Genomic DNA, 25,770 nt, shown 5'->3' on the forward strand with positions numbered 1-25,770 from the left:
GATGAACAGAGGTGGAGATTACCCGACTCACCTGAGTCACCTGAAACACCTCCAGAAGACCTGCACGGATAAGGCACTAACAAGCTGTCAATACAGAGGCGACACTTGTCTTTGGAAAGTTCTGATCTAAAATAAATACTAAGGTTACTGTGCAGTCTCTTAATGCACAAGATATTAAAGTTTGTTTCTGGCTGCAGTAGAAGATATGCTATGCTGGTCCATCACAGGGGAAAAACGCACTTGTTTCAACCGCCAAAGTCAGTGATAAAAATAACTACTATACATCTTTTACTTGTGGATATTTGTGTTGTTTGAGAACAGTGTGATTGGCAGTTCTGGATCAAAAGGGTGACTGCACATGTTAAAACAGCAGGAACCAGATGGTTCAGTTTCAAAATGCTCTAAGCTCGGCTTAAATGTTTTGTGCCACTGTTAGACATGAGGTCTTTAAAAATAGTCACGTATAATGCACTAAACTTATTTGAAGCTTTTTGCTAAATGCAAACCTACTATGTCTGCAACCCAAATAAATTCAAGACTTTGTTGAATTCTTGTCAGTGAAAGACACAAGAAAACACTGTTCTGGTTAAGAAAAAGGCATAAATACAGCCTTTTCCTTTATGCTGCAGTAAACTTGAAGTTTCTTGCTATTTTTTTTTGTCTCTGGGCCCTCTGTGAATAGAAAAAATGGTTACCTAGTTGTCAAGAATGTCCTGTGATGACTCACTGCCATATGCATTACAAAGCCTGTGAAATGCGCCCGGTTCTGCTGCCTGTGATGGTACAGACAATGCAGACTATTGTCAAATCAACAGGCAGACTTCATTCAACGAGAGCCCACTCTGTTCCCTCTACACAGGGGGCCCAGCCAATCAGAGCCATGGCAGGGAGGAGCCTGGGACATGTATACGAGGTCTGGGGTGACCTCCTTCAACAGCTGCCCTAATCCAGAACCAGAGACAGTTTCCCCTTTCCATTGGCACCAGATTAGACTGGATCTCATCAGATCGTTCAGCAACCTTAAGCAAGGCCTGTCTTTCCCATGCTGCTTTCCAACTAGCGATTTTACATGGTCTTAGTGAATTAATTCCTTGTTCACTGCAACAAACTGATTCTTCATGAGATTTCAGATAATAGTGCCTACCTCGCAGCCAGATCCAGCAGAACATTTTTGTGTCGGCCGTCTTCAATGTAACTTCAGATATACTCGCCGTAATCCGCCTACAAAGGAACTCCAGAGAAGCGCTGCTCTGTTGTTTCTGTGTGGAGAGTACTGTCTTGTCTGCCATCCACTCTTCTCCCACAAATACTGCAGCTTTCAGCAGAAAAGCTGGGAACTTCCGGCCCCCTTACCGCCTTGCTGAACAGTCACTATTTGTCTGAGAGACTACTCGTCCACAGGGTCAATAAATTGCCTTTTACAGGGGTAAGCCTGACCAAACAGAGGTCCTTGTCCTCCCCAAAGTCCTCCCTAAAATCCACCCCTTTCCTTAGTTGAAGACCACATGGGGGGTTTTCAGGTCAGATAAGACTCTGGACGAGAGTGAACATGTGCAGGAGAGGCTGAGGCAGGATCAGGGTGTTTACCACTTACAAGCCGGCCTTTCTGTCCAGTACACCAGCTGTCGGAGGTTGAACAATGGGGTCACTTATCCAAACAAGAGAAATGAATTAACTTATTAGATATGTAATGTGCTTAATAACCCAACAAATAAATTGCTCAAACTTCATCTTTTCAGGTCCTTGGGGTTCATACAAGTGAAAATATTCAAACTGTGCAATCTTTGTGTTGCCAAAAACATTCGCCATTCTGACATGTTTGCCCGGTTTGCAAATTCATTTTGAGCTGGACCATAGCAGTCCCTCTGAATCCTCCCCTGCTGACAGGACAAACGAGGCCAGAGTCTAATCCCAGGGCAGAGCTAGGGTGAGTGGGGGGTCAGTGGCTAGCCAAGGAACCACACAGGAAAGAGACCTCCTGATTGTCCTCTAGAGGAAGTGAAGGTGCAGACTACAGGCCCTCCAGGCTTCCAAAAGCAGGGCAGTCTGGTGAAGATGTTAAAGCTGGTTCAGTCTGGGCCAGAGGGACATTTGTGTGGATTATGATTTAAGAGGCCATCACGTCTAGAGATGCACAGAATGCACAGATACTTAATAATAAGAACTGCTTTTGAGGTTGTTGAGGGAGATAACTGTGATCCTGCATTTAAGCAGCCAAACACATTTTGTTTTTGCTCAACTTTTGGCATGTGTGCTATGATAGTTTTTTGTATACTTCCTGTATGGAGCTCTTCACTCCCAAAGCTTACTATGATTATACTGACTTGTTCAACTCTTCAAAGCAGAAGACTTGTTCTTACTTACTGCCCATCTGAGCATATGATCGTTCAACAAGTTATTATCCCATGTAATGCTAGAGAGTGATGATCAGCACTCTTAGCATCAAGTTCAATCTAATGTGAGCCAGGAGTTTAACCCAGTTTGTAATCCTTACAGAGGAAAGGCTAGAGATGGCGGAGGGTGAACAGGTACAGATAAATGTGTTTGGGCAAATCACCTTAACCTCATTATGGAGTTACTGTGGCAGGCTACTGAGAATTAAAGTCTAATAAAACACCTGTTTGGTATAGGATTACAGTACAGAAAGCATGAAAGTGAGGAGTGAAAGCTGGAAAATATGAGTTGATGCTTTATGTTGAAAAAAATAAATAATCCACAGTGATCACATTTAGCATGTCATAACAAGCAGTGATCACAGGAGCACAAGCTTAAAAAACGCCTTTTCTCAACAGGCGAACATATTTGTCCAATCCAATGGCAAATCCTCTGTATATCCTGCCTTGTCCTTAGCAAAAGACCAATATTTTGATTCATATTGTCACAGGGACACACTCTATGCTTCTTTGTGTGTGGTTATTGTTGAGAGGACCAACAGTAAGACAACCATCCCATTGTCATTTGTGCCCCCTCACATTGATAAGCCTATGACCAGTTGACTATAGTTTTTGCAGGAAACACCAATTGTTGCACCACGACGCCCGCTCCATTTGTCATGTATTGCTGGACAGATAAAGATATAGCCCAAGACATACAGAGAGGTTAACACGTCCACCAAAAAAACAAACCCAACACAGTCATGGATGAGCACCAGCTGGCAGGTGGTGAAACTGCTATACCAAGGAAGTCAGGTTGGCATTGCGTGACAAAACAAACAGCTTCAGGCTGTATAAATGCCATCTGACTGGTAAGCGTGGTTGTCAAACTGAATCCATGGCATAGTATTCAAAAGGAGGTACAAATAGAAGAGGGAGGTGAAATATCAAGGCATCGAAAGTCCTAATAACTTTCTTCTTTAGGCATTAAAAGCTATCAAGTGTGTACTTCATAAAGTCAAAGTAGGATACTAAAAAGCATGTGAGGGAATAAATGGCTGTCATGCCAAAACAGTTGAAGAATAATTTCACAGGAACCAAAATAACATATCCTATAACTAGATCTCTTTAGATAGCTTTAGACTGAATACTAAAGCAAAGCATCTGTCTCAAGGAAACGATGAAACAACATTTTAACACACATCTGCACTAGAAGCAGATGCTAAATAAATCCAACATGTGGAGATCTATGGGGGAGATCAAACCAGTATAGCTGAACCTCAGAGTCCCAGTTACAACAACCCAGTAAAAAGTGCAGCAACAAATGGGCTTTGGAACATTTGCCTTCCGTTTAGGTTATTGCTTTCCTCACCACACCAAAAGACTTCAGACAAATTAGCTCAGACAATTTACGGACTAAGGAAAATCAAATGTAGGGCTCGTCATCATAGATAAACGAAGAAAGTTTGCTCTGTCACCCCCACTATTTCAGATCAGAATCAGAATCAGAATCAGGGTTTATTGCTAAGTACATTTACACATACAAGGAATTTGACTTGGTGTATTGGTGCTAAACAATTAACAAGGAAATAAAGCAGAACTAGCAACAACTTAAATAGTACAGTATAAGAAGCTATTACAATATATAAAATAGAATTAAAAAAAATATAAAGATAAAAAACACAAAATGTACAAAAGGTGCAATGTAGGAGCTGTGCAGTGGACTATGAGAAAACATCTTAATGTGTGTAACTACTCCCAGTTACCTCTAATTTTAAACTTCTCATAGTGTCCAGAAGTTTTAATGCTAGAAAGATACAGAGTGGTTTACATTTTAACTATCTTTTAAGACTCTTCCTGTAAATAAGATAGCAACAGTGACCTTAGTAGCAAACTACATTACCCTTTTAGTGCACCTTTCAACATACTCTCTTTACATTGCCGTACAGTCTCAGTCCCGTCGTGTATTTTCACAAAGGTTTAACTTGTGTTAAGTTGTAAAACCACAAATAAAAACCTGAAACATTCAAACGAGGTGGGCTAACTTTCCACTATGAAGCGTGGTGTTGTAAACTGTGGGCAAGCACACAGAAAGCTGATAGGGAGTTGGCACTTGAGTTCAGCCTCGAAACTTTTCCCAATTCAGTTTCCATTGGCTTTAAAAAGTCAACGTAAAGTTCACTTACCTTGTCCCGGCCATTTTCTTCACATTGTAAAGGAGGCTTGGAGTAAAGCAAAACGATATTTAACTGGTATCGGTGTAAAGGTAAATGTTCGTCGCATACACGGCGGTCTTTGGAGAGAGAGTATGGGACGGTCCTCCTCCGGTGGTGAATCCGATATGGAGTCCCCGCCTCTGCACGTGAGTCATAGGTTGGGAAGAGGGTCGCCCAGTCTGACCCCCCCCCCCCCCCCCCCAACACACACACACACACACACACACACACACACACACACACACACACACACACACACACACACACACACACACACACACACACACACACACGATCCGCTCAACTGGATGGCTGGAAAGAGTAAACCATAACCAAAACATTTCTGGGCTCAGTAAATATATAGTAATATATACTATAGACTACCACATTCGGTCGCCACACTTTTCCTCTAGGCTAGTTTAAGAAATATAGTTACATTCAAAGACACCAAAATAAACAACATTATAAACTTACTTTGAACTTTTGTTTTCAATAACACAAATGCATATATCTGTTTTTTTTTTTGTTTTTTTTGCCAGTCTTGATATGTCTAAATACGTCAGACATATTGGCTATTATCTTGGCTTGAAAATGTAGCCCTTGACATCTTGAAAAGTGAAGTAAACCCCTGCGGTTGCTTAGTGAAATACATTTAGAATAGACTACTTTTTGATGAGAGGTTTCTGAATACCATGTTAGGAACGTTTTAAGTTCAACTCATTTCCAATTAACTCAGCCAATCAGCGAGCATGTAAGACCTCATCCATGTCTATGATACAGACAAAAGGCTACATGTCCACTTTGTATTGCTGTTAGCTCTGAAGAAGAACATGTAGCTCTGTTAGCCTGTGGACAAGCAGACAGAGACCCCTGCTGGACATGAACACAAACAACCACGGACATTCAGAATAAACATCAGGCAACATTCATGTTCAAACGACACTTTATTCACAATTACAATCAGCACTCAAGTCTACGGAAATACTTGCTAAAATAAATCAAAGAAGCTTACAAAGGCAGGTAGCTGTAATTCACACCAATACGCCTAAGCATTACACAGCTGTGATGTTCATCTGGCACAGAGTAAACGATATATCCATTAAATTTGGCGCATATGTTCACAGTGAAACCTTGAAGTGCTTTTCTGATGTAAAGAACAAACGTATAATTGCGGGCAATACAAGTTCTCAAGCTACATTTCTCCTTATAAATCCATTCTTTCAACTCATTTCATACAATGAGGTCTTCCTGTCCTCTATTATAAAAAATATTGTAAACATTTATATTAATTGCACAACATACATTCAGATACATACTGTACTGTACAGCAAAAGTTTACTTCTGTATTGTTATCCTGTAGCACCATGTATAGGACGCTGAACAAACTATTTGATCATTCTACAGAGTGGTACCGACAATACAAAGGAGTAAAATGGCATTCACTGATGACGCATTCTGACGGTGGTCAAATATTCTGGAGGTTTTCGACCGTATCGTTTTTGAGATAATGGTTAGTGTAGTCCTTTACAAGTGTGACTGACAGTGGAGGGGACTGGATCAAGGCAGGCAGTCTCTGGTCAACTTACACCTCACAGCTTTCAGGGAGATGATGCATCAGGAAGGACATTCATCAGCTTTAAAACCAACTATAATAAAAAATAGTATGGTGAAGAGTTTGTTACCATTGGCTTTTTAAAGTCCATACCACTTCCATGTGCAGACACGATGGTGCAGAGAAATAAAAAATGCCTTGTGTTATTCTCATCAGCTTGTGTCAAAGAGACATCATTAGGCCATGACGTCTTTATGTAGCAGCAGAGGTGACTTGTAACAGATCGTGTTTCCACCAAGTCCAATGTGATATGAAAGAAATCTTTTTAAACAGGTATGTATACTATGTACAAGCAAATTGTTAAACAGTGGCATGTGGACACCAGACGGCACCTTTGACTCACAGCATCCTGTTTGTGTTAATGGTCCTGGCAGATTCTGGTTACAAAGGTTTTTAATGAGGAGGAAATATGTCTGAAGATTGAAGTGACAACTACAGAGTCTTGATGGAAGACGAGATGCTTCCTCTCAGTCCTAGCATCACCTCCATATGGACCAGAGTTACAGAGCAGCGATCTCAGGAATAAAAAACCTAGTTTACAGTAAGGTAATGTCCAGGTAATGTTATGGTCCATCCAAGTGGGGTCAAGGTCCTCACATACGTGTTCACTTCCCCTTCTCCTTTCTTTACTGGAGGAGGCAAATGTTGTGGGTTGTGGGATGCAGGTAGTTAACCTACCCAACCTTCCCATATCTGCCCTCTGTGTAAAGAAAACAAACAGTTTATTAGAGTTCAATGTGTCGCTTGAGGCATTCACTGGAAACCATGGCTCCAGTTAGGGCCTGTTCCTACTAGGAAGAGTAAGAAATGACAGTAACAAGAATGAAACACAACATGCGGAGACAATGTTCCACCTGCATTGCTTTATTGAAATAGACTTAAGAGTGAATAAGAAGGAACATGGTGCAGCTTTGCAATGCAGGTAAGTGATAGTTACTGTAAGAATAGGATAGAGTGTTACAGTAAATGGAAGAGAGGCAGCATGCTGCTTGGTCATCTGACCAAGCTTAAAAAAGTCTGGATGGAGAAAGGAGAAGAGCTTGGCTGACTACAAGGGAACAGATGGGTTATGACAAACTCACAGCGATTTGGAGGAAGGCTTCTTCACTTTTGGCCTCTTTCGACGGTGAACTGGCCTGAAGCATGCACAGCACGTATACACGTGCAGGGCAAATGCACGTGCATGGAGACAAACAGATATATACACACACACACACACACACACACACACACACAGAACATACATACATCCACACAGAACACACACATACATGGGCGCACACACACGCACACACACACAGACACAGCAGAGACATTAGGCTTTATTACAAAGGGGAACAGCAGAAGCTTTAAAGCAGGCTTGTGTTTTGGCCCTCTTTGGCTTCTGCTTCTCCATAATGAGAAGACTTTGAGCACAACAGTAAGGATTTGGGAACCAAGACCGTTTGATGTGGTTCAATTTCATCACAACATCTCAGTATTTTATTTTCTAGACTCCCAAGATGTCTTGCAGTCAGAAGAAACATAGCCAAAGACACCCTTGGGAGGCTGTAACTTCCCAGAGTTCAAACTCTAACACAAATTCCATCTGTAGAGTTTGTAAAAGTAATCAGCTGTGCTGTAAAGGGAAGAAGAAAATACCTGTATTCACTGAAGTAGTTTCGTTCTTTTCCTCCTGAAAGGAAGTAGAGGTAACATTAGTCGCATTGATGGATCTACTCTCATTAATCATGTTTGCCTTGGAGACCCTTTACTGACCCTTCTCTGGGTTACATTGCTTGTGTCCTTTGCAGCCCCTTAAGTCCATGAGTTGTTGATGCATTGAATTCAGAGCATTGCGGTCCAGTGTGCTGACAGCATTTATCAGCTATGGAACAATTAGAACAACATGTTAGCAAAGTCTAGGAAGACTTTAAAAAGCCTGGAAAACATTTGAAAATCTGTATACCCTGTGCTCACAGGAAGGTACTCTGAATCATTGTATGGTTATATCTTCTGTATTATCTGAGTTATTTATGCTGTGTGGTACAACGTGTGTGTGCATTTGAAGTACCTGGTATGGGTCAGTGTTGATGTCAAAATACTCCAGGAAACCGGTAGCAAATTCACAGAACAGGAAGTTGTGTGTGTCATTGATGGTCCTCAGGCACCAATAAGTGTTATTGTTGGCACTGGTGCATGCACAGAATGGTCCCACTGTGGATGGGAGTGGGTGAGGCAGGGAGGGGTGAGAGTGGAAAACAAAGGATATCACAACTCTGATCCAAAAATGTGTTTTACCCTTCCTGCTTTGGAAAATCTTTTAAAGTTAATAATATTTTTCCAATCCCTAAATAAAGTGACATGTTATTCCTCACTTGTCCAGAAGGGGGGTGTCTGCCAGTGGTGGTTGTCATGGGTGAAGCATGTGAGGCCAGGCATGCTGCAGGTGTCATTGTTCTGGAGCCTCTTGAGGAATTTACGTAACTTTTTCCGGCGCTTCTGCTCCTTCTGCAACCACTGACTCTTCTGCTTTGATGGCATTCTAATAGGAATACATTACAAACAATGCAATGAGACTGTAAGAGTGAAAAAAATGTAATAATTCTTTCAGTAACACTTTCAATGTTTACCTGTGTGAATGTACGCGCCCTGTGTTGAGCCTGAGATCGTCCTTATTCTCCAACAGATAACTGTTAAGACAAAAACAATTGTCACATATGTGATGACATCTACACTACCAGTCAAATGTTTAGACACACCTGATTGAAATGCATGTTATTATCTTAAAGACATTTTGATCTAAAGGCTTATGCTTTAATGTTTTTCTTATATAAACAGAAATAGTGAAGTTGGTGCCTACGTATGTCTGCATTTCTATCAAAAACAAAAATATAATGTTTTATTTTTATTGTTTTAATATCTAGTATTATACTAAAATGTAGAAAATAGTAAAAAGATAGAACAACCCTTCTATTAGTAGGTTAGTCCTAGATACAGCTTACTGTAGCTATATTATAATCATATAGTATACTGTATTATTGATAATACTGGTACTGTTGTGTGTCCAAACTTTTGACTGGTAATGTTTCTGCCAATGACAGTGTGGTCAGAACACATTCTCACCTGGGGGTGTCACACTGACATTCCTCGGGCCGCACCTTTTTCAGATGACCTTTGACTTCCCGCAGGTTCTTGATTTTGGTCTGCAAGGTTTCGATCTAAGCACAGAGGAAACAGCCATAAAGTCACCCATAACTCATTATACTTTAAAAGTGACTACAAACCTGTGAAATTGGTTTAATGGTTTGTTTTTAAAAGGAAGAGAATGTCGTACCTCATGCTCAATGTGCAGTTTGTGGTCTTTCCACGCTTGAAGTGACTTGTACAGGCCTCCATCACATTTAACTGTGTCATTCATGAGAATAGAACACCTGTAGGATATTAACATAATAATATATTAAATTAAACCTTAAATATGCAATATGTCTTAAATTAATAACAGCCCTTTATTAATTTATTTTTTTATCACAAAATCACTGCACATTAAAGTAGACAGATAAAAAACAGAGCAGCACCTGTAGGTGACTTTCAGCGCAGCAGGTGTTGTGAGTTTATTGCTGGTTGTGGGTTTGGCTGTGACTCCCATGCCACTGAACTCTTCATTGTCCTCCTCATTTCCCTCTGTTCCAGTCATGTCTCTAGCCCAACTGCTGTTCGTGGAGCCCAGGGGCCGGTAGCCCTCCTCTAAGTCTACTGCATACAGATCTCCGTCCAGCTCAAAGGACACAGAGCGGGCCCAGCGCTTCCTAGAGACAGTCTTACTGGATTTAATCTCTGGATAAAACAAGAGAGAGTGAAGAACCTGGGATGAAAAATGTAATATATTTTTGATACTGAAGGTCTATTATAATGATGAGAAATGAAGACCAACACGTGGCAATTAAAACATCTTAATAAGAACCAGTGTTCAGATGGAGTGCTGTTTAGTTAAGTTTATCACGGACATGTAAAAAAAAAAAAAAAAAAATCAAAAAGGGGGAAGAAAACTTTTTTAAAAAAGGAGACAGAAAAAAAGTGAAAAACAAGTAACATGTACAAACAATGAACAACATCATACAAAAGAAGCTCAAATACTTTCTATATCAATATACATGTTGGAAAAGGAGTGGGAAGAAGCATACATTATTTAAATCCCACCCATTCTCCATTCATTCAAACATTTTATATTCATCTAAGTATAAAACATATAGTGTATAATATATGGTTGTACATAATTCCTATACAGTATAATTATACAAATACATACACATACAAGAAACTACACTCATACTTATACACACATGCATGTGTGAAAACACTCACATACCCTTAAACAACTAGAAATATATGTGTGAACACATTCTCATTAGAGAAGCAAAAGGAAAAAAAGGCAAGAAGACAGAAGGAAAAAGACAAAAGAAACCTAAATATTAAATTAAACATTTTCAAAGTCCTTCTTCATCCCTGTACCTCGTGAAAATAATATTTTTATAACCCTTTTTTTTTTTAACTGTTTCATGTCTGGATATTGCTTGAGTTCCACATTTAGACTGTTCCACAGCTTCACTCTACAAAAAACTTTTTTAGTTGTACGTACACTGAGTGTTTTTAACCCTCCTGTAGTCCTAGTGCATTTTTTGACGTTTAAAGATAAATGTGGATAATTTTGGCTGTGTTGATGCATAAATTATGTCACAGGTGTGTATTTGGGTTGAATTAAAAAAAAATTCTCAACTCTTGAATACACTATGTTAAAAACAAATAATCACACCTTTAGTCCTTCGTCATTTTTTTGTGCCATTGACTCCCATTGAAACAATTTTTTTTAATGCACTGCCATTGTGGTATGATTTTTTTTTTTTAATTTCATGGATCCATGATAGTGAGGGACTGGAATTTTAGTTTTTACTGTTTTACCGACATAGTAACCAAAACAAAAGCCTGTTAGTATGTCTTTGTTTACACAGGTGATATTGCAGGGAAACAGGGCCAAAGGTGTAGCATTTATTATAAACACTACACAAAATGTAAGGAAATTTGTGTTTGGTAGATTATTTCTTTGTTGTAACAATGCATCTTGGCAATCAATCGTATACCATTGGAAAGCCTGTTTATTTCCCTTCTAAATGGTGCCACATTTGTAAGGAACATGCATTTGTGGGATGAGCAGCAGAGCTGAGTATGTGGCTTGCGGCCATAAAAAACGTGACAAATCTTCTCTGCCAATGCCAAAAAGCATATTCTGCTGTTGACTCTTGTTTGGTGTCTTTAAGTGGATTGGATAATTGAAACACAATGAATATTTGCTATGTATGGTGAGGACTGAAGTTAATAATAGTAACCATTAAAAAAAATGGAATTATACATTAACAGAACATTTTTCTATGGCAGTCTTTAGTGGAGCATTTTTTTTTTGCGTCGTAGGGCAAAAGGTGTAACACAAATCCTAGGGTTGTAGGAGGGTTAAGATAAGTTTACCCCTTAAATTGTTTCCCCCTTCTCAATCATATAACAATGTCTGAATGTTTTGTGGTAGCACATTTTAGTTTGTACATTATTTGTGCTGTTTTGAATTCTATAAGATCTTCAAACTTTAATAGTTTTGACTGTATGAATAATGAGTGTGTGTGATCCCAAAATCTGACATTGAAAATGATCCTCATAGCTCTTTTTTGAAGTGTGAAAAGTGGATGTAGTGAACTCAGGCATGTGCGGCCCCCAAATCTGAAATGCTCTGAGACAGTTTGACTTGTATGTTGTATGTGTGATTTCCAATTATTTTTTTCATCTATTAAAATGCTATTTATTTTCCTAAACTCTTTCAATGTTTACCCCATCTATCTGTATTTGAACCTGAGTATTAGTTTTTCAGTTACCAAATAACATCATTTTAGTTTTGTTTAAATGTAATAATAATGCGTTTCTATCAAACCAGATCTTTAATTTATTAATTTCTGAAGTGAATTCCATCAATTATTTATGTAAGTTCTCTCCAGAACAAAAAACGTTGGTATCATCAGCAAACATTACCAATTTCAAAACATTTGACACTTTACATATATCATTAATATATAATATAAACAGTTTAGGCCCCAACACTGACCCCTGGGGGATTCCACAAGCAATGCCCAGACATTAAGAACAGGAATTTCCCAGCTTCACAAACTGTTGCCTGTTAGTTATATAGCATTGTACCGATTTTAAAACCACCCCCTGATGCCATACCATTCCAGTTTATGTATAAGTATGTTAAGATAAATTGTGTCTAAAGCTTTTTTTAAGATCAATGAAAACCTCCCCTGTATGTTTTTTGTGATCTATAGATGTTGTGATTTCCTCGACTGGTAGATGGTCACTTATATCATTGATTAAAAGTCTGCTTACTGTATTATTTTCAATTTTGTAAGTGAAGATATTGTATATCAAAGTGGTACAATGTGATGTTATTCTGCCAGGTCTGATGATTTGGTCATATTCTGTGAATAATTTAATCATTATTTGTATTTTTTTCTTTCAATGCTCTATGATGAAATGCTCACTTGGCTACCCTAATACACCACTTGATGGCAGCACAAACACATACTCCACATCTCATGAATTTTTCAAAAGCTGGTTATTTTAGTTTGAGATTAATGACCCTGTTTTTCACGGCTTTGTAGGCTACTGCAAGGACATTTCCAAGTGTCTTTCAGAACAAAATCAGATCTATTAATAACTAGAAGACAATGATAAGTGTGAGTGACAAAAGAAACTCACTCTTCTTTGTGAGAAGCTTCTTCCTTTTCATCACTGATGTTTTAAAGCCCACATCCGCGCAGTTACAGGTTTCCGAGTTCAAAGTGGGAGCCAGATTAGAGGCACCTCTGGCCATCAGAGCCTGCATACGCGGGGCATAGAGACTAGCCATGCCCTTGCACTTATACAGCCTCAGTTTGCCAGTCGGGTCCTCCACACACTGCCACTTCTGAAACAAGGCACAGGGACATTTCATGATGCTGGATCTTTTTCTTTTACGACTGCATAACATCATTTTGATAAACATAAAATATAGTAATGCTTCAGAGAAGATATCTCTGTAGAGAACCCTTACACTGCAAAACATAATTCAAAACAAAAGTGTAATCCATATTGTCGTATCAATCAGAGAACCTTTTTTTACACAATTAGTGCTTCATTAAGATGGTTTTAAAAAGAGATTCTGGCATCAAAAGGATCCCTAAGAGTACAATTACATTGTACAAGACTAAGTAAATTGTCAACCGTAAACTAAATTATCAACTCGCTCGGCTTCACTCCATGTGGGTCTCTTGAATTCTTATACGACTCTCTTTCTTGGCTCCTGCAGGTCAGGTACCTGTCCTGGCTGCTGGCATGAGGTCTGGTACTCTGCTTTCTGGCACAGGTCCTTCACTCGCTGGTATTTTGGCAGGAAGTTCTCCTCTTGGGCCATTTCCTTCTCATCAGCTCTCTTGTGCAGAGGCTTCCTGAAAGAACACCAAAACATATTGCATTTTTTTTCAACCAATCAAAAACAATGAGACGGATGTCACCAGAAGAAAATGCGCGGAATGAGAACCTTTCCTGGAAAAGGTCAATCAATAAAACTTACCCTCTCTCTAACAGGAAAGAATCTCTCCAAGTCTTAGTCTTCCTAGTCAGCTGAAACCTGGAAGATGAGAAAAAACAAAATGCCGATCAGACTACACTGTGATATAAACACTGAACAAACATGTACCTGCTTTTAAATGTCATCTTTGTATGAAGAAGAAAAGGATGTTAGGGATGTATTTGGCTTGAGGTTTCATTATGTCCAGGACACCTAGAAAATAAATTTATGATAGCATGATAAAGTCCTATAAAAAATATTTTATGGGTTATACTGTAGTCACTAATATAACAACATTTAAAGTGAGATTCTAATGCGTCCGTTGAATGACAGGACACTGAGCAAAATAATTTAAATGCGTGTTCACCTATTGACTGGCCTGTCTGTGTCCAGCAGCTTAAGGATAGACTTGCCATCCATTTCAGCAGGGATATCAACACCGGCCATGTCCAGCAGAGTTGGTGCCAAGTCTACGTTTAACACTATGTGAGGATTACTGCAGGGAAGAAAGAATTAGATATAGTGACCTCACATAAAGCATATAATACTAAAACACGGTGTCTCTTAAAAGACAGAAACATATTATTGTCACTCACGTAACACCTTGCTCCACATTAGGTCCTCTAACATAGAAAGGAACCCGAATATCAAACTCATAAGGCATTGATTTGCCCTTGACCAGACCAAACTGGCCGATGTGGTATCCGTGGTCTGAGGTGTAAATGAGGTAGGTGTTGTCTAGCTCCCCTGTCTCCATCAACATATTGTACACCTACAGAGGAGGATATAATCATTAAGCACTCACGCAGCATAAAAGTTATACTTTATGTGTGATAACTCAAATCTCCTGTGCCAGTTTCAGGGAAAAGCAATTGAACAATTCACCAAGTGTGTCAGTGAATACATTATGGAGTCCCAGTCAGAACAAGCACAGATCTCTCAGGACTTGAGACTGTCAGATGAAAAGTGTATGTGTGTATGTGTGTGTGTGTGTGTGTGTGTGTGTGTGTATTTTGTGAGTTTTTTTGTTTAAGCACATGTCCACCAGCCTACCTTTTCCACACTGTCATCCACAGACAGCAGGGTCTGCATCCTCCGGCGCTGCAGCACGTTAGTGAACTGCATGTGGACGGGCTTCATAGCTCCTGTGTAGCGTAGGATCCAGTGTTTGTCTTGGTTAGGGGCATAGTTGTAGCTGGGAGTTCTGAAAACAGAAGAGGACGAGAAATGTAAATTATTATTTTGTTGCTTATTTTATTCAAGTATATGTCACGTTTTTATCCAGCTGCTTTATCCATCTGTAGTTATTACATTTTCATATTCTATAGCTACAAGAGGGGTTATGGCAAATTGCCAATGTGTGAAACGTTACATCGTACATTCTCTGCCTGTGTGTGCTAATATCTATTCATCTTTACTGGCAAAAAAGCCAGAGAAGTGTTTATACTTTGCTAAACTAGAGGTTAAATAAACCTTGGAAAATGCAAAGCAACGCAATTGATAGGCCTGTACGCAGTGAGCACATTGTGATCAATAATTAACTGGCAGGCATGTGGAACTTTAATTATTAGAGAATAAACACTGCTAAACAGCTAATAGGAACAAAGAAGAAAATATATACAACATTTAGAGCTAATCGATTTGACTTTAAAAAAATGTTTATGTCTCACAGCCTGTGGTAACTCTAATGCAGTGTGAAGATGTGTCTGCAAGGTGCCAAGGTGAAAAGATGTTTTAACACCATAGAAGTGCAAGACTTTTACAGCCCTTCTCTCTTTATGTGGTTGATAAGGGCAGAGGGAGATGAAGTGAGAAAAATAGCCAGAGACGCGCTCTCAGAAAACGTCACCTCAGGGAGAGCAAATATATGGAGAAAGAGCAATTAAAAGTTTGTACAAAGACACTGGGGCTGAATTTTGAGAATATTTGGTGCATAAAGTCTACGTGGCACAGGTTAATGATGCTGGGGGGATTCGATGGAGCAGGAGGAGGGTGTGATGGGGTTGGAGGGAGGGTCAGTAACTGCAGTCTCATTACTTTCCTTGGATCATTCTCTTGAGGCCAATAGCAGGTCTACTATAAGCCAGCAGCTCTAGCCAGTGAGGAGCATGGCAGCTAGGAAGACAACGGCTGAGAAGTTGTCTATACTTTATCTTTACCTATGCATTAAACAAAGGTGATTTATGCCTCTCTTTGATCGTGACTGACAAATCGGTACAAATGAGCATGACTCATTACAGTGGTAACACTAATGTGAACAACACATGAGCCAAACAAACTGGAGCGAAACACTGGCTGCGCGCAAGAGTGCTCAGCTGCCAAGAGCACACTGCAGGCTGTGGAAGATAAGATCGAGCTAAGATTATAGAATTTTTGTCATTCTGGGTCGAATGAAAAGGAGTGTGAATGTGTTGATGACTCATAAGTGAGCAAAGAAAGGTGGATATGAGAGTGCATAAATTCAACCCATGTGTCTCTCTGCTGTGAAACATTTGAATTAAATCTGTTTATTTTAATTGGGGAAGGAAACCCCAGTTCAAGCTCTCTGCTGTCATAGAATATTCTAAAATCAGTAACAATCTGACTGCTCCTTGTACGAGTCATCATAAAGCCTCTGAAATCACTCATAGTCTTACATGTGCTGTGATGCGTTGGGGAAGGCAGAGCTGTACTGCGGGGCGGAGTCCTCGGGACCGTGCGGAGCAACATGGCTCAGGACCATCATGACAGGACGGTGAGGGTACATCTTCTTTGACATACGGAAGTAGTTGATGCTGTCGTTGGTTATGATGTCTGTCAGGTAGTCCTGTGGAGCCAGCAGACATTGTCCATCAGGCGCTCAGTGAGCGACATAGCAAAAGAGCAGATGTCAAAGCTGTCAGTACTTTACTGGTTGAGGGGCCATGACTGACTTGGATGGAGATGCCAAATATTCCTGAGTATGACAGTTTAACTACCTTGAACCTTGAGAAATTCTAAAATCCACATAAGTTGCATTTAAGACAGGATAAAAATAATAATAATTATCACTGGAAGGTAACAAGACGCTTACATTAGCTGAGCATTCAAACTAAAGACCTCTCACCACATAAAATGACTCTGAATTTTTTATACATTCCATTTCACTTCCATGCAGGCCGTCATTCAGGGGAAGTAGATGTGACACCTCTCTAATGGAGTGAAAAATACCTTTGCGTAGTCACTGCTGTGCTTCTCTCGTACTCCATTCCTGCAGAGGGTGTAGTTGTAGAAGCGAGAGTTCTTAACCAGTGCTACCCATTCCTTCCAGCCAGGGGGCACATAGGAGCCGTTGTACTCGTTCAGATACTTTCCAAAGAAGGCTAAAGAGAGGACAGGGGTGCAGTATGTTAATTTTGGTCCAAGAGATCAATGCGCCGGTTAACCCATTTGAACATCGCACTTGCAATGCTCACCTGTCCTGTAGCCAGAATTGTTGAGATGTACAGCAAAGGTGTGCGGCTCATGGTGGGCCTGCCATGAGGGTGAGGAGCAGTTCTCGTTGTTGGTGTAGGTGTGGTGGTTGTGCACATATTTTCCTGTCAGGATGGAGGAGCGGGAGGGGCAGCACATGGGAGTAGTTGAGAAGGCATTGGAGAAATGTGTGCCGCCTTTCTCCAGGATTTGCCGGGTTTTGTTCATGGCCTGCATTGAGCCTGGGAGAAAACAGAGCAGAGAGGGGCAAGAGAGGGTTAAAGGGGTTAGAGGAGATTCAAAGGCCAAGGACAGAATGCAAATGAAAAGGCCACAGATGGACATAAAACAGTTGGAAAAGAAAAAAAAAAGAATTGTGATATTGAGGTAACTAGTAGGGCGAAAATGTAAATAAGGGTTTGATGAGGACGAGTAGAAACCCTTGTAGACATGGAGGATAAAAAGAAAAAGGAAAAATAAACGAGGGAACAAATCTTGTTGGTAAAGTGTGACTCATTCGGTTTCCTGTGTACTCCAAGCTTTTCAGGCTGATGGTGATTGTTTGGGGAAACAGATGCTTGACCATAAATTCCTGCTTTTCAATGGGAGTCCTCTCACTAGCGATCACAGGAGGACAAAGGGTGTCACAGAGGCCATTATGCAGCCACTCCAGTCCAATACGCCGCTAAAGGACTTAAGCTGGAAGGGAGATGGCCAGGGTTTGGCACTCAGACAATGGAAGCCATAGGCCGCCCTCATTTCATGCCAGCAATGGAGAGGTTGGCAAGGGGGGCACATGACTTCGAGTGGGCCAGTTGTTATGGTGCCAGGAGGAAGCATTAGGCTGACTTTCCCTTGCTGATGCTGTTGGATGAACACAGAGTGAATACCCATACCCATGGGATATGGATACAAAGCAAACAGAGAGAGACAGATGCACAAACAAACAGTAAACACACACACACACAGGAAAGGATGAATGGAGGAAAGTCTCACCCAGTTCTATGTCCTGATCATCTGTGAGGATGAGAATGATGTTGGGTCGGATGTTGCGGGCGTGGCGGTCCCTCTGCAGACGAGACCTCTGGCGATATCCAGAAAGGTAGCCAGAGCCCTGGGCCACAGGAAGGATTCCCACCAAAATGAGTAGGAGAGGAAGAAGATGGAGAGGGGCGGAAAGCCCCTTCCCCGCCATCACACTACCCTGTGGTCACCCCTTCAGTCCGTTCGTTACACACACTGGCGTCTGCAGCTCTCTTACTCAACCTTAGAGAAGGGACACAGAGGGAGACTGATGTGAAAAAAAGTACACACACAAGCACACACAACATGGTAAAAAAATAGCATGTGTAAGCCTTGCTCAGCCATTACAGGGGGCTCTTCCATACAAATGCACCCGTTTGGGCTGAGCTCAGCTCGTTAATCAATCATTAATGATGCATTAGAGTGGTGTCATTGCTGGGTGTAATGATCTCTGGTGATGAGCACATGGCTGCCAGGCTGGGGCTAATGGGCCTGGGCTCAGGGCCAGCTCAGGTCTCACCACCCCCCTGAGAAGGTTAGGGTGAATATGAGGGATGTGGGGTGGGGGTGGTTTTAGGGCCAGAGGTGAAGGAGACAGAGAAGAAAAGAGGAAAAGCGAGATAAGGGGGGGATTAAAACAGGGGTCACTAAGCAAGTAGCAACATTAAGAGGAAGCTAGATTCCATTTTTGAAGATTATCAAACACTGACTTCAAATTACACTCAGTAAACACACACTTTGCAACAGATTAAAAACACAGTAAAAATAAAAGCAGGAGATATGAATCGTAAGATAACTGCCTCTAAATGTGCAGAAAATAACACATTCTGCTGTCATCATGTAAGGTAAACTTCACAATTAGGGTCAAGTGTGTGTTGACCAAAGCTTTTTCTTAATTAATCTGAACATGCTGTTTGCCGACATTGCACTAAAATCTTATTAGACATCTAACTGCAGTGCCTGACTATCTGTAGTGATTGTTCAATACCCAGCCATCCATCTATTAGAGTTAAGAGCATTGTTATTAGGATACACTATTCATCAATGTTTGCTAAATATGAAATATCAGCAGATAAAATTTGAACCCAACAATAAAATATTAGTCTGAGAGAGTGTAATTCTAGAAATATGTTTTTCAAATATTAGATATGTATTGTTAAACTCACTCTTAAATTTTGAGATGGACTCAACAATGACATTATATTTGATTTCTTCCTCATCCTTTTTGTTATTGAGATTCTGATAACAGAGGCTCAAAGGAAAGAGCTGGACTTTATTGCCTATTTCATAAAGACACATATTCAGAGCAGCAGCACAGACCAGTGACCAAAGTCATTAACATAGTTTCCAAGCAGCAGCATCAGTGCAGCATAAGGAGTATAGGTGGCCAGAGCAATCCCCATTTGAAGATGAAGACAATAACAACAACACATCAGCACCCTCTCTCTCACTCCTGGGACGGCAACTGCTCCTTGACGGTAACTGCTCCTTAACAACAACGCTGACTGGAATACTGCTCGACATGGGAATAAGCAGGAACAAATGAACAGATGGCACACACACATAACTTTGCCCGGATGCAAACTTACACAACGACAAACACAAATCACAGACAATATGTTGTTACAGAAGCAAAAATGTCAAATGTCAAATGAGGAAAGAGATGATTACATCTTTATCCCTGTATAAGTGACTGGAATGAAGTAAGCAGCAGCTGTGTTTGCTCTGGTGTTGTACTCTCTGGGTTGTGTGGTTCTCCCATGAGGAGCACATAAGCTCTGACCCTGGGCACTGTGTTATTTCAAATTGTCTTTGTGCCTCCTGGTGCTCTTTCACAGCCTGCGTCATTTATGGCATAGGATGTAAAAAAGACATCAGCAATGTGGAAATCCACAAGAAATAAAAAAATAAAAAAAACCCAGATGAAAGAAGGACACATTTACACTGCTCTGTCTGCAACCGGCAGTGAATAGCCTGTCACTAAAATGAATTCTGGGACATCTACTTTGAATTAAGTAGATGTCTAAAGAATAGACTCAATGTGCTCAAATTAAGATGGTCCTCCACCATTGGCTGCGTTTTAGAGTAGTGTTTTGTGTGGAAGGAACAGTTCTTCCTTTTCAAAAGTTGTTTATCTGTTCGAGAAGCTTAAGCAGGCAAACCCGTCAGGGAGGAGTACCAAATATAGTCCTGATTAACGGGAAAAAAGCCAGCTCAGTTTTACACACTGATATATCAATAGCCAAGTATGTAAATGTTGTGTTATTGACATGCTGCAATGGTGGATATTTTCTGACATAACCCCCATGAGGCCTCCCCCTTTCTCCTGATGCTGAGGACTAATTGGATTTTCAGGCTTTTATCAGCTCTAACTGACACATACAGTCCTTTCTTTTCAGTTTGTTGCCTCCCGCTCTCTTTTATCTACACGTATTGTTTATCTTTCCGGGCGGCAGATGCTACATGAAACCGCAAAGAAAAAAGGCACAGGAAACCATAACGTCCAAACAGACAGAAGCCATTATTCTTTCAAAATGTGTGTATAAACAGGGATGGACAACCGTGGAAAAAACGACAGTTCTTAGCCAAATTATTCTCAGCCTGAACAACATGACCAATGTGATGGTTTGTATGCATCAATAAAATAAGGCACGCCATGTTGTTTCAGTAACCTGGGATGATTTAAAGCTTGTTTTCCTGACAGAGCACTGCCAACATCAGCATTTTTCCACTAAGTGTGATGTGAAACGACATTGCTGATTCAGCCCGACAACACAGAATGAAAGAGAATTTTTTTGCCATTTAGACAGAAGCGCTAGACAACATGAGTAAATATAACTCTCAGCAAAACTCATTAAAGGCTCGGGGCTTAGAGAGGAAGAGCTAGCGAGCAGGCTAGCAGAATATGAGATCATAGGGAATAAGATTCTAAAAGCATGTTGGAGAAACAAGGATCATCTCGGGTTATTCTAATGCCAAGTGATGCCTGGAAGTCAGAACAGAGAAGGAAAGTTTTGCTCATCATTCATTCGCTTGTAAAGAGGCTCCAAGAGACAGCAGCACTGCATCATCGGATAAAAACTTAATGTCGTCCATCTTTTATTGATATGACTGAATTATAAATGCAGTGACAACAGAGCTAGCCATGTCACAGCATGGGCAGGATGGTTAAGACGGTGGCAAGAGTGCGGGGATGAAAACACACACCAGAACAAACAGACAGATGTGTTACACTGCTCTACAGCACATCTGTACCTCAAGTATTACAGCTGGAGTGAGGCAGAGAAGGGAAGGTGCTTGATAAATCTTACAAAGACTTTGTAGAGGCATTAATGTGTTTTTTTCTCTATTAATAAAACACCTTGGACTTTAAAACAGGCATAAAGTCTGATTCATCCAATCTGGAGCCCAGAGAAGGCACGAAACACAGACAGAATATGAGAAAAGCAGGGGAGAAATAAGACATTTATTACATATTGAAGGAGGACGAGTCATGGCATACACTTGCAATTTAATCAAACTGTGTCTCGTAACGCTTGTGAAATATGGAGGCGAGAGCACACAATCTTGAAGCTAGACCTCTGGATTCTGCATCACCGATGTTCTGAGACGGAGCGAGATAGAGGAAAGAACGATGGAGAAAGTGTGAGAGAGGAAAAGAACCTCTAGGCACAAGAGTGTGGAGAGAACAAAGCCTGAGCACTTCCATTGCAGATGGATTTTTTTTCTCCCAATCATGGAAACTAGATTCACAGACCATGCCTGGCATATAGAACAGATGAGACTAAAACAGAATGTGGTAGTAGAGAACCTCCTTTCTGCATCAATCCCCATGCAGGAATTTGCCGTCATCTGTATTCCTGTGCTGAAAAACACAAAGTAAGTGGCCAGGAAAGTTTAAATAGACACATCCAGTTCTGAATGTGGCTCGCTGCAACACTATCAAGCCAATCCCTTTGGTCATAATTGAGGCTGGCAGGGCTTCGCTAATGTGTGACTTTGTTCCCATTGGCCTGCCTCCCTCTGAACAGAATGTGCAAAATCTCCAAGGACCCTTGAATTTACCAACAAAAGTTTGCATTCAGATGCAAATTGTGCAAAGGCATGCATCTATGTGAGAGCAACTTTCTCTAAGGGAAGTTTGTCCTTGTCCATGTGTATGTGCGCGAGTATGTGTTGAAGGAAGGTGGGGTGTAAAATCCACAATACAGTATGGAATGCTTTTTTCATGATAATATGAGGCCATAGTTTGGTGCTAACCTTAATCTATTCATTTTAAGGGTTGCAGATCTTCACTCCATCATCAGAATCTGGAAAATCACATGAGGCTCATCAATATCAAAGCTTAAATACGAGAATCGATCTTGTCTTCTACAGTGATTCCCTATATGAGCCATCATTTGATCCTATAATGTATGTAAGTATTCAGACAGTATCAGAGGAACGACTAAAATATGTTGCATGTCCATCTGTTGAATAAAGGCAGTATCACACTTTGAGGTCAAGTTGTTGTTGAAGATAGCAGCATGGTGTGATTATCTCTGACACTCTGTCTGCTGCCTCTGAATCACAGTTTGCTGCTTTTTCAGTACAACATCCCTCAGGCTCTTGTGATATTGCGTAACTGTTAGATTTACATTCTCACATTTAAGTTTATACAGAGAAGCTGCTAAAATAAACAGTTACTCATTCACACAACATGCCGTTAAAAAGCAAAATATTTTTTCATTTGGAGTTGTATTTCTGTGACTGGGAGTCCAGTATCTCTCTCTTTCAGCTTTATTGTATGGTCTTTATCAACTCTAATGGGTAATACCTGGCTCTTTAGCTATTCAATTCTCCCCTGTGTTCACTCGCTTGTTGCTACAGTATGTGTCTGTCTTCTTTTTGATGCTGAGCAGGTAATGAACCAATTTTTTTTTTTTAAAGAGCTTTTTCTGAAAACAGCTGCAGCTGAAAACAACACACTGATAGGATTGAGAATGAACAAAGAAACAGACCATTTATGGGTAGATATCCAAACAATGAGTTTACACTATAAAATCACAAAGTACATTCATTGTTGATCATTCTAAGTACAAATTGTAAAAATACTGATTAGAGCCACATCACATTTAGGCAAATATGGCTGCATAGTTAGTAACAAGATTTTGTTCATGACAAATAAACTATTGGATTGAGATTTTAAGGTGAATTATGGTCTGATATTGTATATCTTTTTTATATATATTTATATTTTTTTTTACACAGTTTAAGCTCTAAATGACTTACATATGTGAAAAAGGTTTGCATCAGAAGATTTATTCAGCCATTAGCTGCAAAACAGACTTAAATTAATTCCTGCAAATAACTCTGCCTGATTAAAATGTGTCCTCCTAAGTATGTGTGTTTGCTATTGACAACCTTTGAGTGTTATAAGAATGTATGACAACATCTTGGGAGGGGAAAACAACATTTTCGTTCAAGAGAAAGATCCCTGTTGTCAAAGGCACTTCTTGTGAACAGGCCACAACCGCCCTGTTTGGGGCCCCTGGCCAGTAGGGATACAACCTCTAAACCACAGCAGTGGCTCGAAATGTGCAAAGTTTGCAATGACAGTAGGAAAAGTCCCTAAGTGGGCCCACTCTGACAGCACTCAATCTGGCTGAGCTGCTATAGGCCGTAACCTTTGGATTTCTGACTATAGGGCCCCAACCATCTCTAGAATCATCGCCTGTTGTCTAACCTGAGAAACAAATCCCACCCATGGAAAAGTTGCACCTTAAATCTAATAGGATTCTGATGTCCTAGAAAATTTCAATTCCACTATGAATAACCTTGGTGGCAACAATCATCCTTTAAGTGGATGTACTTCGATCTGTGCATATTGTCTCTAAGGAGAAGATTGCAGCCGTTGCAGCTTATTTTGTGGCATACAAGTTATCAATAATAAGTTCTTTAGTGATGCTTAGGTTTGAAAATATTAAAATGACCTCATTACACTTAATAAGCTAAGGTAAAAACTGCCATCATGGAATCATCTGTTCTAAATGATCTCTGCACCTGTCACTCTTGACTTCTAGCCCCATACTCATCTGTGCTGTGCAAACATTCCTGCCTTTGTTATGAATAATAACTATAGCTATAATATTAGTAAATTATTTATGCAGTTTAAACTAGCAACATATTCTGTCCTTCCTCTTGTGACTGAAATCTTCTCACAACTCAAAGCAGACAGGCTGTAATCACTGTGACCTCTGAACTAATAGTCATCATTATTGATGATTTCATCACATCTAAATCGATGGCTCCTTTAACAGGTAGTCATGGTCAACCCAAACTGTCAAGTGTCTACATGATATCCCTGAACCATATTCAATGTCTGCACAACACCCTTTTGGTTGAGAGCTGAGCTTTCACATTCTTTTGACAAATGTGCCTTTACTTCCTAATAACCAACTTTAATAGTTGAGGATGACAAGAGATAATGCGTGGGCTGATCCCATTCACCGGGAAGATTTAATTTAGATTTCCCTGAGGTTTAGATAAGCTCAGCACTCTGCAGACATTTTAAGATGACAGTCAGAACCTGCACAGCAATTTTCTGTTTGAATACACAGACACAAAGAGCAGCGGTTAGACTTCAGAAGTGAGGAAATGAGATTCCTTCTCCGATGAGGAGACCCGAGTGTAAAATATTTACGTCTGCAGTTACCCTTTAACTATTGTCCTCTACTTTGATGTATTTCTTTTCTTGTTTAGATTCTACCCTAACCTTTAATCACATGTGGAATGTGCTGCCCAGAGAGTGAAATATGAATGAGTGTAATTTTAGCACTTAACACTTCATTAATCCTGCAGTGAGTCTGCTGCCCTGGAAAGAAGGGTGAAACTTTGATGTGTGCTGGCTGGGAAACCTCTCACAAACTGACAGCCATATGCAAGCATACGCACACACACAATGCAACTTATCTTTTACTGTAGATTCCATTTATAAAGATTTCATTTTAAAACAGAAAGAGTGGATTTTATTTAAATATATTTTAACCAAGTTCATTAAGGCAGGCTTATCAACCAACATCAATGTCTGATCTCACTGCTTTTGTTCATCTCTGATCAGAAGCACATTCCTGCTAAATCTTATGTAAATCCTTCACAGACAAGTATTTTCATTTATAATATCTAAGCATTCACAAACTTTTTGGTTGTTGCTATGAAACAAACTCTTTTAAGTTTGGGATTTAGTGCACATAGATAATGCATGGTGTATTTAAGGACAATTGCATTGAAGTAGGGTTATAAAATGTTTTTACTACATTGTGAATGCAAACACACACTCTCCTCTGAAGTCATCTTCTGGTAGTCATGCCATACTCTGGAAGTCACAAAGTAAGAGCTTGGGTCACACCCAACCAGAGGGGGGGGAAAATATCTCCATCTTTCAAACTCCATAATTCACAGAGCACATTATCTCTAAAAAGGTTTCATCAGGAGAGACGGTGATGGGAT

At 40.2% G+C, this 25,770-nt stretch overlaps 2 protein-coding genes across 6 annotated transcripts in view; both read right to left on the reverse strand.

The window, feature by feature from the left end:
• arhgap46a (Rho GTPase activating protein 46a) overlaps nucleotides 1-4,717 on the reverse strand; it is a 31,988-nt gene extending 27,271 nt beyond the window's left edge. For 2 of the 3 annotated variants that reach the window (XM_065955009.1, XM_020633781.3), the window contains exon 1: nucleotides 4,559-4,717. In XM_065955009.1, the coding sequence (XP_065811081.1) occupies nucleotides 4,559-4,572 (14 nt within the window). In that variant the 5' untranslated portion in view covers nucleotides 4,573-4,717. Of the gene's footprint in view, nucleotides 1-1,144; nucleotides 1,286-4,558 lie in introns of those variants that run through there. The other variant, XM_065955010.1, reaches the window with a different exon arrangement.
• Nucleotides 4,718-5,513: 796 nt separating this feature from the next.
• Nucleotides 5,514-25,770, reverse strand: part of sulf2a (sulfatase 2a) — a 34,980-nt gene continuing 14,723 nt past the window's right edge. For 2 of the 3 annotated variants that reach the window (XM_020633879.3, XM_020633878.3), the window contains 20 exons: nucleotides 18,256-18,525; nucleotides 17,262-17,501; nucleotides 17,017-17,168; nucleotides 16,464-16,633; nucleotides 14,881-15,031; nucleotides 14,424-14,599; nucleotides 14,195-14,323; nucleotides 13,831-13,887; nucleotides 13,576-13,705; nucleotides 12,978-13,185; nucleotides 9,758-10,016; nucleotides 9,517-9,613; nucleotides 9,306-9,400; nucleotides 8,813-8,872; nucleotides 8,558-8,724; nucleotides 8,254-8,396; nucleotides 7,959-8,067; nucleotides 7,842-7,875; nucleotides 7,283-7,336; nucleotides 5,514-6,900 (listed from right to left, as the gene is read on the reverse strand). In XM_020633879.3, the coding sequence (XP_020489535.2) occupies nucleotides 6,870-6,900; nucleotides 7,283-7,336; nucleotides 7,842-7,875; nucleotides 7,959-8,067; nucleotides 8,254-8,396; nucleotides 8,558-8,724; nucleotides 8,813-8,872; nucleotides 9,306-9,400; nucleotides 9,517-9,613; nucleotides 9,758-10,016; nucleotides 12,978-13,185; nucleotides 13,576-13,705; nucleotides 13,831-13,887; nucleotides 14,195-14,323; nucleotides 14,424-14,599; nucleotides 14,881-15,031; nucleotides 16,464-16,633; nucleotides 17,017-17,168; nucleotides 17,262-17,501; nucleotides 18,256-18,454 (2,661 nt within the window). In that variant the 5' untranslated portion in view covers nucleotides 18,455-18,525 and the 3' untranslated portion in view covers nucleotides 5,514-6,869. The remainder of the gene's footprint in view (nucleotides 6,901-7,282; nucleotides 7,337-7,841; nucleotides 7,876-7,958; nucleotides 8,068-8,253; nucleotides 8,397-8,557; nucleotides 8,725-8,812; nucleotides 8,873-9,305; nucleotides 9,401-9,516; nucleotides 9,614-9,757; nucleotides 10,017-12,977; nucleotides 13,186-13,575; nucleotides 13,706-13,830; nucleotides 13,888-14,194; nucleotides 14,324-14,423; nucleotides 14,600-14,880; nucleotides 15,032-16,463; nucleotides 16,634-17,016; nucleotides 17,169-17,261; nucleotides 17,502-18,255; nucleotides 18,526-25,770) is intronic. The other variant, XM_020633880.3, reaches the window with a different exon arrangement.

This window comes from Labrus bergylta, chromosome 5 (assembly GCF_963930695.1).
Source record: "Labrus bergylta chromosome 5, fLabBer1.1, whole genome shotgun sequence".
In the NCBI taxonomy this organism is placed as follows: Eukaryota; Metazoa; Chordata; class Actinopteri; order Labriformes; family Labridae; genus Labrus; species Labrus bergylta.